Source organism: Saccopteryx bilineata, chromosome 3, assembly GCF_036850765.1.
Source record: "Saccopteryx bilineata isolate mSacBil1 chromosome 3, mSacBil1_pri_phased_curated, whole genome shotgun sequence".
Taxonomy (NCBI): Eukaryota; Metazoa; Chordata; class Mammalia; order Chiroptera; family Emballonuridae; genus Saccopteryx; species Saccopteryx bilineata.
In genome coordinates this window covers 258,912,463-258,924,645 of record NC_089492.1, presented here as the reverse complement: position 1 = coordinate 258,924,645, position 12,183 = coordinate 258,912,463, and the positions used below count along the sequence as shown (strand labels likewise).

At 51.6% G+C, this 12,183-nt stretch overlaps 1 protein-coding gene across 12 annotated transcripts; it reads right to left on the bottom strand.

The window, feature by feature from the left end:
* Window positions 1–2,359: 2,359 nt before the first annotated feature.
* On the bottom strand, window positions 2,360–6,663 carry C3H1orf210 (chromosome 3 C1orf210 homolog). 12 transcript variants are annotated; one of them, XM_066269440.1, is made up of 6 exons: window positions 6,310–6,353; window positions 4,296–4,388; window positions 4,032–4,192; window positions 3,614–3,651; window positions 3,282–3,397; window positions 2,360–3,140 (listed from the first exon to the last, which is right to left on the bottom strand). In XM_066269440.1, exons 5-6 carry the CDS (start codon window positions 3,298–3,300, stop codon window positions 2,818–2,820), a joined length of 342 nt encoding a protein of 113 aa, XP_066125537.1. In that variant the 5' UTR covers window positions 3,301–3,397; window positions 3,614–3,651; window positions 4,032–4,192; window positions 4,296–4,388; window positions 6,310–6,353; the 3' UTR covers window positions 2,360–2,817. The 12 variants fall into 12 exon arrangements, with proteins under 12 accessions (XP_066125537.1, XP_066125536.1, XP_066125541.1 ...); XM_066269439.1 differs by having other exon boundaries at window positions 4,083–4,192; XM_066269444.1 differs by lacking the exons at window positions 3,614–3,651; window positions 6,310–6,353 and adding an exon at window positions 6,396–6,521 and having other exon boundaries at window positions 4,083–4,207.
* Window positions 6,664–12,183: the final 5,520 nt, after the last annotated feature.

Sequence of the window (12,183 nt, the reverse complement as noted above, 5' to 3'; positions counted from 1 at the left end):
TAAACTTCCTGTCTGTGTCTTGTGTGACCCCTGTCTTTGGCTTCCACAAGTGGACAAGGGATCCGGCTCTGCTTTGGGGACAGGAGGACAAGGCAGCTGGGAGCTGGGCTGTCCACCACAGTCCGGTCTGGTTTGGGGATCCCAGACAGAGTAGACAGTGGCAGCTGTGGGGGATGCAGGACCGGGAGCAGGGCTGGGGCCGGGGCCTATGCCAGAGGAGGGCGACCAGAGCCAGGCCTGGCAGAGTCCCAGGCCTCCCAGCAGGCTGAGCTTGGGCCCTTGATCCTGTAGACTCCTGTCATGTGCCTTCTTTGTGCATGGGGCCAGGCATGTGGCGCACAATGGCAGTGATTCCTCAGAGGAATCCAGCAAGGCCTCTCAGGACAAGATCCAAGGTCCTCGTGACCCTGCATCCTGCTCAGCCAGGCTTGCCAGCCGCAGCAGTTCTGAGAGGAAGCTCTACCTGCTGACCCCAACTGGGTCCTGGGCTCAGAAAAAGCAACTGCTCACCTAGGATCTGGCCCCTACCTTCTCCTGGATCCCTCAGGCGTTCTGACTCGGGTCCCAAAGAACACATGCAAATCTTTCTGGCCCAGAACTTCAGGCAGGACAGCCCTCTGGGTAGAGCATTAGAGCAGGGGACAGAACCACTGTGTTGGCAGTAGCTCTTTCCTCAGAGGCCAGAACATGTTCTTGGCCCCTTATTCTGCTGCTCAGAGTTCTTCTCCAGATCTCAGGCGGGGGCAGCCCTCTGGGACTCCTCAGGTCTGCAAGGGTCTGACCATCTCTGGACTCAGGAAAAATGCTGGAGCTGGGTCTGTGTGAGCTGGGCTCTCTTCTCCCTGGCTGCCTCTTCCCTGCTGACAAACCCTGACATGTCAGCATGTCCCCACTCAGATCTCAGCGCCTCCTCAACTCCACCTCCACGACCTAATCACTCCCAGGAGCTCAGTGGCCCTATTAGGGCTGACTATTCTCAGGCCCATGTCTGCAGACGGGACGGCCCCCCTGTGAGTCCCAGCTGCTCCAGAACATCTTTCCCTGGATCCTACATCTGGCACTGAATCCTCCTTCCCCATGAACCTGTTCCTCCTCAGTGCACCCAGCCATCAAACCAGAGACCAGGGTGATTTCACTGGCTCCTCCCTGCCCCCTCCCCACACATCTGGCAGCCAAGAAGTGCTGTCAACCCCACCCCCTCCAAATCTCTGGAATCTGTTCCCTGTGTCACACATTAGTCAGATCTTAGTCACCTCTCTCGGTCTCTACCCTACCCCATCCCTATGCGGCATCCAGAGTGAATTTTCTGTCGTGATGACTTCACTCCCTTGCCCGAAAGGTTCCCAGATGAGCCTAGGTTGCTCTCAGGTTGACGCGCAATCAATCTCTCTCGGCACCAAGGCACCAGCTGATCCCTTCATCCCTGCCGTGGGCACCCCTCATACCCGCGCTCTGGCTCCGGGCCTGCCCCTCCGCCCCGACCTCCTGCCTTTTCCTCAAGCACCTCCTACAGTAGTCATCCCTCACTTTCCTTCTCTGTTGGCTGTCCTCCAAGGCCAACATGGCATCTGGGTGGACACCATGTGGGTGGCTGCCTGGTCCATGATTTTCCTTTGTCTAAGAATGATCTGGAACAAACTGGTGGGCTCCCCACATCACATGTGCTACAGAAGGCTAGCTGGACCTGCAGTGGATACTGGACCCAGACTGGGCCAATCAGAAAATCCCGCCTGAGTATTTGAAACTCAGAATTGACAGTTTGGGAATCCCAGGCATGGAGTCTCATTAATGCCCATAAATGACAGAGCACTGGAGGCACCATGCTGACCTCCGACTGCTGGGACCACCTGCTTCCTACCCTCCTGAGTCAGCTGTCCCTTTAATTCAATGCAAAAGCCAGGATTCCTTTCCATTGTTTGCAAAAGAAATTTAACTAATCTCTGTTGCCTCAATATCCCCACCAAGAGCTATGACACTATTCTTCTCCTGTCAAGTTCTTGATCAAGTCTTCCACAATCACTCTACTCCCTTACCTTCCACCTCCTTACTCCTGAGCCCACAGTAATAAAATTTTGCAGATATTTATTGGGCATCTACCTTGTGCAAGCCTCTGAGGACAAATAAGACAGAGCCTTTGGCCTCAGGAGCTCACAGTCTAGCTGGAAGGACAGGCACAGTAAGAGGTAAGTGCAAATTGCAATAAAGATTAAGGTAAAATGTGGCAAGGGTGATGGGAGAGAAGCTCGCAGGGTTTTGTGAGCGGGAGGGGATCACTGGAGGATGCACCAGCATCTTCCCGCACAAGTTCCAGTTCAGGAAAATAAAAACGAGCAACTTTTCATTTTTATTTGAAATGAAAATAGATTTATTAATACCTGTGTAAAACAGAATATATTATAACTATTTAGATTACCCACTTTATTGATAGGAGCAAACTTCAATAAGAAACTTGGCACACTGATTTTTATCTGCTAAAATGTTATCATCTGGTAGATAATAGTAATTAGGTAAGTAGTGAGAATGGTAGGGAAAGGCCAGAAAGGAAACCAAGAGGCTGACAGAGGCCTTATTTCCAAACTCAGGCCCTTCGTAAGCTCTATCCTGAGACTAGCAGGGAGCCATTGAGGGTTATTGAGCAAGAGAGGGTACTTGCCACTTTGGTGGCTAGTGTCAGGGAGGTAAGAATTGCTCCACCCCTTGGTCAGCCCTTAAACCCTATCCACCTCCATCCCTGCAGTTCATGGCTCCCACATAGTATTTGCAATCCTTGAGCTGTCTGTCAGGCATCGGGGGCAGAGGGTGTTCAAAGGTCGGGGCTCAGAGAGAGAAGGGATTCCTGCTACCCTCTGTCCCCAGCCCGCCAGCCCCAGGTTGAATGTAATTGTCCTCAATGAAGCCATCATCATCCTCATCTTCACCCAGCTCCTGACAGATCTCCTTCCTTGACTCGGGCAGCGGGCGGTGCTGGTAGCTGGTGCGGTATTTGCGGCAGAGGTGGCATTTGGCAGCAAGTGCAATGAGGAGAGAGAGGACCACAGCTCCTAGCACAACCCCCACCAGCACAGGCCATGCCCGGGCGCCGGTGCCCGGTTCAGGGGACATGGCTGATGTCGTGGGGAGCTCCGAGGGCCCCACAGTGGCTGCAGAGAAAGGGACAGTATATAAATGGGCCCCAGGTGGGCTCCCTGGTGAAACGGAGAGGAGTGGAGCAGGGTCCTGCCGACCCCAGCATCTAAGGGGAAACCACCCTCCTCTTGGGCTCCCCTCCCACTGCCACTCACTTTGGTTCGTGTCGCTCATGGAGTGGCTGGAAGGCACCCGTGAGCCTTGGCCTTGGCCAGAAGAGCCCTGGCTCCAAGGAGATCCCCAGGTGCCAGGCAGCCCTGGGGCACAGATCCTGGAATATACACACACAGGGCACACATTTTAAGCCACTCTCACAGCCATGTTAGGCTGCTGCACAGACTCTGGAGACTGGACAACTGACAGTAACCAGTTGTCCACGGGGGAGAAACAAGCTGAGAAATTGGCTATTTGTAAAGGAATAGTGTAGGGACCAGCTCTGGGAGCGGCTGGAAAAGCAAGTGAGTCGTAGAACTGATACCGAGCATACCTTAGGACTCAGGCAGCAGGCATCATGCTCACAGGAATCTGTAATGAGGGTAGAAATAGTATCCCCTCTCTAAAGATGAGGACTCTGAGACCCAGAGGGTAAACTAACTCAGGTGAAGTTCCAGGACTGAAACCCAGGCCTCTGATCCCAGAGCCCGAGCCCAGTTTGCCACATTGCTTGGTAAGCTGAGGATGGGAGGCGGAGGCAGAGGCAATGCTGGCTCCCAGAGGTCGGACCACAGCAATTGCTTGGAGCTAACAAGCCAAAGTGGAAACCACACCACATGTTGAAAGACAGTGCAGTCCCCACCCAGGGCAAGGGGCCGCAGACACAATCAGGGCAGACTGGTCCCTCTGCTCCTGAGTCTGGAGCTCCTGTTAACCCACCTCTAGCCTCAGGCACATCCCTACCCATTCACCTGTGCCCTCAAAGGGAGGCTGTATTCAGGGAGTAGCTAAATGCAGATCACCTGAATCAGGAAATCATCTGGATGAGAATCACTAGGGCTGGAAGGGATCTGAGAAGAAGCACCTGAATTAAGGGAGTATCTGGAGGAAGATCATTCTAGGTCGAGAATACCTGCAGGAGGAGCACCTGAATCAGAGAAGTCAGGGGTCAGGGGGGAGGCAACACCTAAATCTGGGGATTATCTAGAGGAAGAACACCTAGGTTAGGAGAGTACCTGTTGGAGGACCAACTAGGACTGGAGATTATTGCCGGTGGAGTACCTGAACAGAGGAGTACCTGGACAGGGATACCCAGGATAAGAAAGCACCTAGGAGAGAAGGAATATTTTAGGGGAGTACTCCACCATAGTCTTTTTTTTTCTTTTTTATTTTTTTTTACAGAGACAGAGAGATAGATAGGGGCAGACAGACAGGAACAGAGAAATGGGAAGCATCAAACATTAGTTTTTTGTTGCGCATTGTGATACTTTAGTTGTTCATTGATTGCCTTCTCATATGTGCCTTGACCGTGGGCCTTCAGCAGACCAAGTAACTCCTTGCTCAAGCCAGTGACCTTGGGTCCAAGCTGGTGAGTTTTTGCTCAAACCAGATGAGCCCGCGCTCAAGCTGGTGACCTTGGGGTCTCGAACCTGGGTCCTCGGCATCCCAGTCCGACGCTCTATTCACTGCGCCACTGCCTAGTCAGGCTCCACCATAATCTTTTATACTGACACTCCAAGGAGACCTTTGCTGCTTACCACCTTGTCACCAAGTCCATCTGTTCTTCCTCTATATGTCTCTGAATGACTACTTCCCTCCTCTGCACCCCACTGCCACTTCCCCAGTCCAAGCCACCTTCATCTGGTACCTCAACTTTTACAATAACCTCCCAACTGGTCTCTCCCATCTCTAGTCTATTCCCTATCATTCCTCCTGCTTAAAAATCCTTTAAGCCTGACCAGGCAGTGGCACAGTGGATAGAGCATCAGCCTGCAATGCTGAAAACCCAGGCTCGAAACCCTGAGGTCACCAACTTGAGCGTGGGCTCATCCAGCTTGAACACTGGGTTACAGGCTTGAACATAGGATAGACATAACCCAATGGCCTCTGGCTTGAGCCCAAAGGTCACTGGCTTAAGCCCAAGGTTGCTGGCTTGAGCAAGGGGTCATTGTCTCAGTTGGAGTCCCGGGGGTCAAGGAACATATGAGAAAGCAATCAATGAACAACTAAGGTGCTGCAACTATGAGTTGATGCTTCTCATCTCTCTCCCTTCCTATTAGTCTGTCCCTGTCTGTCCCCCCCCCCCACCTCTCTCTCTCACACACACACACACAAAAATCCTTCAAGATATAATTTTTAAAAAGAAGAAAAAAAAAACCTTCAAAGGTTCCCCAAATGAAGCACTACCTGCAAATTCCTCAGCTTCACAATTCACCACATGGCCCTCAGGCCAAACTCTCCCTCCTCCCTCCTGCACAAGTGCTCCCCCTCCCACCCTCCCCACCCACCCCTATCATCCCCATCCTACCTCCACACACAGACACCTCCCACCTCACCCACCCATCTACATTCCCAGCCCTCCTCAGTTTCTTGAGTCCACCATCCCTCAAGGCTAAATCAGACCAGGCCAGCCCTTGAGGTTGCGCCAGGACCCTCTGGAAGGACACTTTTCATTGACCTACCCTATAAAACTACCAGTCAGAATTGGCCAGTTACCAGATGGGCAGCTCCCTGGGGGCAAAGACTGGGCTGAGGAACCTGTGCCCTGGCACTGCCAGAGAGCTTGGCACTTGGCAGCTCATTGCAAGTGTGTGAGTGAAGGAGAGAACTGAGCATGAATATGGGGGTGGTGTGGGGGCAGGAGACATTAGAAAGGAGAGGTAAGTTATTCATTAGCAAACATTCAGTGAGTGCCTGCTGTGGACCCCACACTATGTGCTGAGTCCTCCAAAAACAAGATTTTGTTACACTGAAATGAAGTGAATTCAGTTTGACCTTTCTTTTACTCCGATTCCTTTCCTTCTTGCTCTGTCCCTGTGAATTCTTCCCAAGGACACATACCCACACCCACAGGCTGTCACCCCACCCCCTCAGGTCATATTTCTTCCACCAACAAACACACACCCCCTGATCTTACAGACACACACACACACACACCCTGATTTGTAGCTTCCCTCCTGCCCGCAGGAGCCCTCAGGGATTTGTGGGTCCCCCCTCACAATCCCCCAATCCTTCCCCTTTGCTCCCCACCTGTAGGAACTGTGCACAGTCCGTGGAGGAAGCTTCCGGCCGGGGCGGGCAGACAGTGGGCGGGCCAGAACTGCGGCTTGACTCACCTGGGGACGCAGCAGGTGGGGCTGAAGCTTGCAGGTGAGGGCGGAGGGCTGGGCAGCAGGCAACGCCCCCAACAGGGCGGACTAACTCCACATCTTCCCTAGCTTTTGCGGAGAACCCTAAGGTGCAGACCTCACCCCCCACCCCCCAGTACTGGGGGCAAGGGGGGGGGCTGGGGCAGTTGGGTTCCTGACAGGGAGGGGGTGGTCCAACGGGCACTAGAAGGGACGGACACCTCAGCTGGCTGCTGCCCAGGCTGGCGGCCCTGATAAGCAATGAGTTTCCGGTGACAGGTCCAGAGTCCGGAGTTGAAGAGGGAGCTTTGCAGACCTGTGAAGGCGGTGGGCCGGAACCAGAGGGCAGGGGGGTTGGGCATTCTCCCCAGGCAAAGCCAGAGGGACCAAGGACAGTCAGAATTGCCTGCAAATGTGTGTGTAAGCGCGCCTGTGTGTGGGTGTGGGTGTGGGTGTGTGTAGAGGGGATATGGAGGTCATCGGGGAGTGTGAGTTCAGAGGCCTTTAGAGAGTATTTATGTGCCTTTGGGGGTTATGGTGTGTATGTGTGTTTACCTGTAGAGAGGGTTCAAGCCGTCATCTGGACCTCAAAGGTCCTGTGACCCCACAAAGCTAAGCTTTGAATCTCCCTTTTGCCCTACTCCTTGTCCTTGAAGACCCAGTTCAGGAGTCACTATCCCTGAGCCCTCAGTCTACCCCGGCAAGTCCCGACCTGCACACCTTTTATCACATCATGTCTCTATTTATTATTATTATTATTATTATTATTTTGTATTTTTCCAAAGTTGGAAAAGGGGAGGCAGTCAGGTAGACTCCCACATGCACCCGACCCGGGGATCCACCCAGCATGCCCACCAGGGGATGATGCTCTGCCCATCTGGGGTGTTGCTCTGCCACAATCAGAGCCATTCTAGCGCCTGAGGCAGAGGCTACAGAACCATCCCCAGCGCCCGGGCCAACTTTGCTCCAATGGAGCCTCGGCTGCGGGAGGGGAAGAGAGAGACAGAGAGGAAGGAGAGGGGGAGGGGTGGAGAAGCAGATGGGTGCTTCTCCTGTGTGCCCTGGCCGGGAATCGAACCCGGGACTCCTGCACGCCAGGCCGACGTTCTACCACTGAGCCAACCGGCCAGGGCCATGTCTCTATTTATTTTGTAACGATTTCTTCCTGTGCTGCCTCCCCCATTAGTCAGGGTGAAACCAACTTTTGACAGTCTCTGGGTTGCTGGCAGGCTCTCAGTGAATATCAAGGGAGGAAGCCCTGAAGGCCCAGAAATTCTCGGGGACCCTCAGGCCACAACACCAGCAAGGACTGTGCCCAGGGGTTGCAAGGGGGGTGAGCCAGAACCCTGGCAGCAAAATGGAGGGCCTTGCAGAACCTTGGATATCAGCATGGAATCTGAACTCCTACTACCGATGGCTACTTCCGACTTCTCCCACCTCATCTGGTGCCTGCCTTTCATACTCTCTCCTCCAGCCACACCAAACTGTTCTCTATTCCTAGGACCCACCATGCTCTCCTGCCTTAGGCTCTTAGGTCCTGTTCCTGGGACCCCTAATTTCCACCCAACCCTCACCTCCAGCCCCTCCCCTGGCTCATCCATCACTCACCAGGCTGAGATTCCCTCCAGGCCCCACTCAGGTACCTTCCCTCACTCCCCCTAGTCTGGGTCCCTCCTCGCACCCCCTGTGCCCCAGCAGACCCTGCCACGTCTCCCCACTGCCCTGACCACAGTTTGTGATTTTCTCTTCATTTGGCAGGGCCTCTTATGAGCCTGGAAACAGGGTGGGGTCTGAGTCTGTCTTCTTCCCCATCAAATCCCCAATATTTAAAATGGCAACAAGAAATATTTCTGAAATAAATGAAAGCGAAAGGAAAGGGAATACTACCTGGGATGGGACAGTGAGGAGTCAGAAGCTTTAGGGTTTTGCTTTGATTTTGAAGTAAGTAAATTAAAGAATTCAGAAGACAATCTTTGGATGCCTACTGTGTCCCAGCCCTGTGCTGTTTCCTTTCGTTTTTAAATTCTTTTTTTTTTTTTTTACAGAGACGAGAGAGAGTCAAAGAGAGGGACAGTTATGGACAGACAGACAGGAAGGGAGAGAGATGAGAAACATCACTTCTTTGTTGCAGCACCTTAGTTGCTCAATGATTTCTTTCTCATATGTGCCTTGTGTGGGGTGGGGGGGGGTACAGCAGAGCAAATGGCCCCTTGCTCAAACCAGTGATCCCACACTCAAGCTGATGAGCCTGCGCTCAAGCCAGCAACCTTGGAATTCGAACCTGGGTCCTCTTCATCCCAGTCCCACACTCTATCCACTGCTCCACCACCTGGTCAGCCTTGGTTTCTAAATTCTTATTCATACAACATAACCTAATTCACAACACAAAAAATTCACCATTCTAGCCATGTTTAAGTGCACAATTTAGTGGCATTTAGTACATTCGAAAGGTTGTACAACCATCTCTGTATCTCATTCTAAAATGTTTTCATCACACCAAAAAGTTACCCCCATTAAGCAGTTGCCCCTTGTTTCCCCTCCCCCCAGGCTCTACCAACCACAAATTTGCTTCTGTCTCTATGGATTTACCTATTCTGCATATTTCATACAAGTAAGATCACATCTGTGCCAGCTTTTTAATGAACCATTTCACTTAATCTTCATAACTGCACTACTAGATATCAAGTAGCCCTCTAACGGATGAAGGAAATAAGGTCATTGGAAGGGAATTTGCATGAAATTTCACAAAAGAAAACAAAGGTCAGAACAACCATCAGTCAGTCATTTATTCAATGAATATTTATTGACTACCTCTTACAGAGCCAGAGCCAGCCCGGAGGCACGCATTGCAAAATCATTGAGGACAGCCTGTGGGCTGCCACGCAGCAGTGCAGAGAGCAGGAGAGCAGAGAGCAGGCTGGGCGTCTGCACCCATTGGCCCCTCCGCCCAGAGCTCTGGTGCAGTGAACAGCCTTCCCAACCTTCCACGGCAGCCCTGGCAACCAGGTGGCAGGCACTATGCTCAGTGCTGGGGACAGAGTTCTCGCCACCATACAGCTTCCATTCTGGTGGGGAAGACAGACAACCCATAAGTAAAGAAATAAATAAGATTCTTTCAGATACTGGTGAGTGCTATGAAGAAAATAACTTCATCTGATAGAGGGCCTGCTACTTTACATTGGTCAGAAAAAGAGGGGACTCACTGAGGAGGGGATGTTTGAGCTGAGATTTGAATGAATGAGACAGCAACCATAATCTTTTGGGAAAAGCATTCCAGAAAGAAGGAACAGCCAGGACAAAGACTGAGAGGCAGGAGCACAGCTGGCTTGTTCAAGCACCATCAGGAGGATGGCTGCATGGGGTACCACAAGTGGGGAGGCCTGGGAAGAGCTGCATCCGGGACCTGTCAGCTCACGTGGGGCCTCATCAGATCCTTCCCTCCATGAGACAGGAAGCCATTTGGTGATCTAAGGAGAGGACTGAGGGACTGTTGTGTGGCTTCTGTGTAAAGAACGGGTTGAGGAGGCCATAGGGTAGAAGCAGGGAGGCCAGTTAGGAAACCACTGCTGCCATCCAGGAGAGAGGGGGCGTGGCCTCAGTCGCTCAGATTATACACACATTTTGAAGGTGAAGCCTTCATAATTTGTTGACTGGATGTGGGGTTTGAGAAAAAGAAATGAACCAAGAATAACTCCAGAGTTTGGACTTGAACACCTGGTAGAATGGAGGTGTCATTTACCCAAGTGGGAAGACTCTGCAAGGGGCAGATTTGGGAGGCCAGTCACGACCTTGGTTTTGGACATATTAGATAGGAGATGCCCGCAAGACCTCCAGGTAGCACCCTAAGTAGGCAGGAGCATAAACTTGGCCAGAATGCAGGGTGAGATAAAGGTTAGAAATATGAAACTTGGAAAGCAGCAAAATATGGATGATTTTTAAAGCCAGTCATTTCCATGTGGAGAAAGCGGGAGGGGTTGGGGTGGGCAGAAGCAGGAAAGGAGGCTGAGGCATGGCCAGCAACACTGGTGAGAGGCAGACATCTGAGAGAGGGGTCCCGACAGCCAGAGACAAAACTATTTCAAGGGCAAGGACTTGATCAGTTATGTCAAATGCTGAGGAGAGGTCAACTGAGATACAGATTGAGAACTGACTTTGAAATTGGCCATGTAGAGGTCACTGGTGACTTTGGTGAGAGCAGTTTCACTGGTGTTGGGGACGAATGCCTGACTGGAGCAATGCACTATGGGAGCAGAGGAAGTGGTGACCACTTCTTCAAAGAATTTTGCTATGAAAGGAACAGAGAAAGGGTACAATCACAGAAAAGATTTTTTTTAAGGCTAGGAGCTGTTACATGTGTGTATGCTGGCCAGAATAATCTGTGAGAGAGAGGCAACTGATGATGCCTAAGGAAGCAAGAAGGAACAATGAGAGTGTGAAGTCCTGAAGGCATCAAGGGGTATGGGGTCCAGTGCACAGGGGAGGGCTTGTCCTTGTGCAGGACCTGGGAGAGTCCCTCCCAGGAAGGTGGAGCGCACAGGTGAAATGATGTGAGCCTTAGGGAGTTTTCTTCCCATGGCTTCTATTTTTCCAGATACATTGAAAGCAATATTATCAGCTGAGAGTGGAGTAGGGAGGGGTCCTGGGGCTCAAGGAAAGAAGATGTGAATTGGTCACCCAGATCCTGCCAGCATGCAATAGGCTCACCAGATAGCACCGTGGGGCGAACAGCATGAATCTGAGGTCGGTTAGGGTAAAGTGTCCTTGTTTTCTAACCACTCCAAGTGCAGGTGGGGAGAAGGTGGAGAGAGGAACTTAACCACGATGGGGATTTGCTGGGAGACTCTGATAAAGCCAGGGAGGGGCACGGGAACTGGGTTTGTGGGCAAGGAAGTGGTTGCCCTGATAGCCCATGAAATCTGGGCCCCGTAAAGGGGGAAGTAAGGACAGCATGGGGCAGTGTGAGGATCCTGGAGAAAGTGGTAGGCTCAATGGATTTTAGGAGCAACTGTTGGAGGACTAGAGAGAGTAAGTTGAAAAAATAGGAAGTGGTGGGCAGATGGTGGCATACGGAAATGGAGGTTACCAGAGGGTATAATTCTCAATAAACCTGAGAATATGAACCCTAGAGGGGTTCTGAGGTGAGGCCTACAGACCAATGGGGGTTTTACTATTGCCTGAAGCATGTGATGAATTCAACCTTCAGCTTTAGAGGTCTAATGGTAACATGCTAATACCTCTACTAACAAATGGCAGAGTCAGGATTTGAACCCAGTCTTCTGACACTAGGTCTAGCACCTTTTTATCCAACTACTTCCCTCTGCTATGTTAAACTAAAAAAGTTTAACTTCCACAGTTGAAAAAAAAATTTTGTAAGGTTTTCCTAAGCCAAAATTGCTAGCCAAAAGACCCATCTTGGGCTATGGAATCTAAACTGCCAGCAGCATGGTTGCAGAGGAAAGACAGTGTGTCCCCCTTCCCAGAGTTTCGCCAGCCTTTTCTACATCAATAAGGGGGAAGGGAAAAGAAAGGTAATCTGAAAGAATTTACGGGAGCTATAGGCGAAGGGGGGGTGGGAGGCAAAGAGGCCAGCTCTGGGTAGCTGAGTGCACATAATGAACCGTCCACTCCTATAGAATGGACTGGGGGCAGCTGTCCAGAAAGCTCTCTTGTAAACCAGCAGGGGTTGGGGGGTGCTCCTGGAGTTAGATGGTGCCTGACTAAAATAATCTGCGGAAATAGCCATCTGGGAATTAATCCGAAATTCCAACAGGCAAAG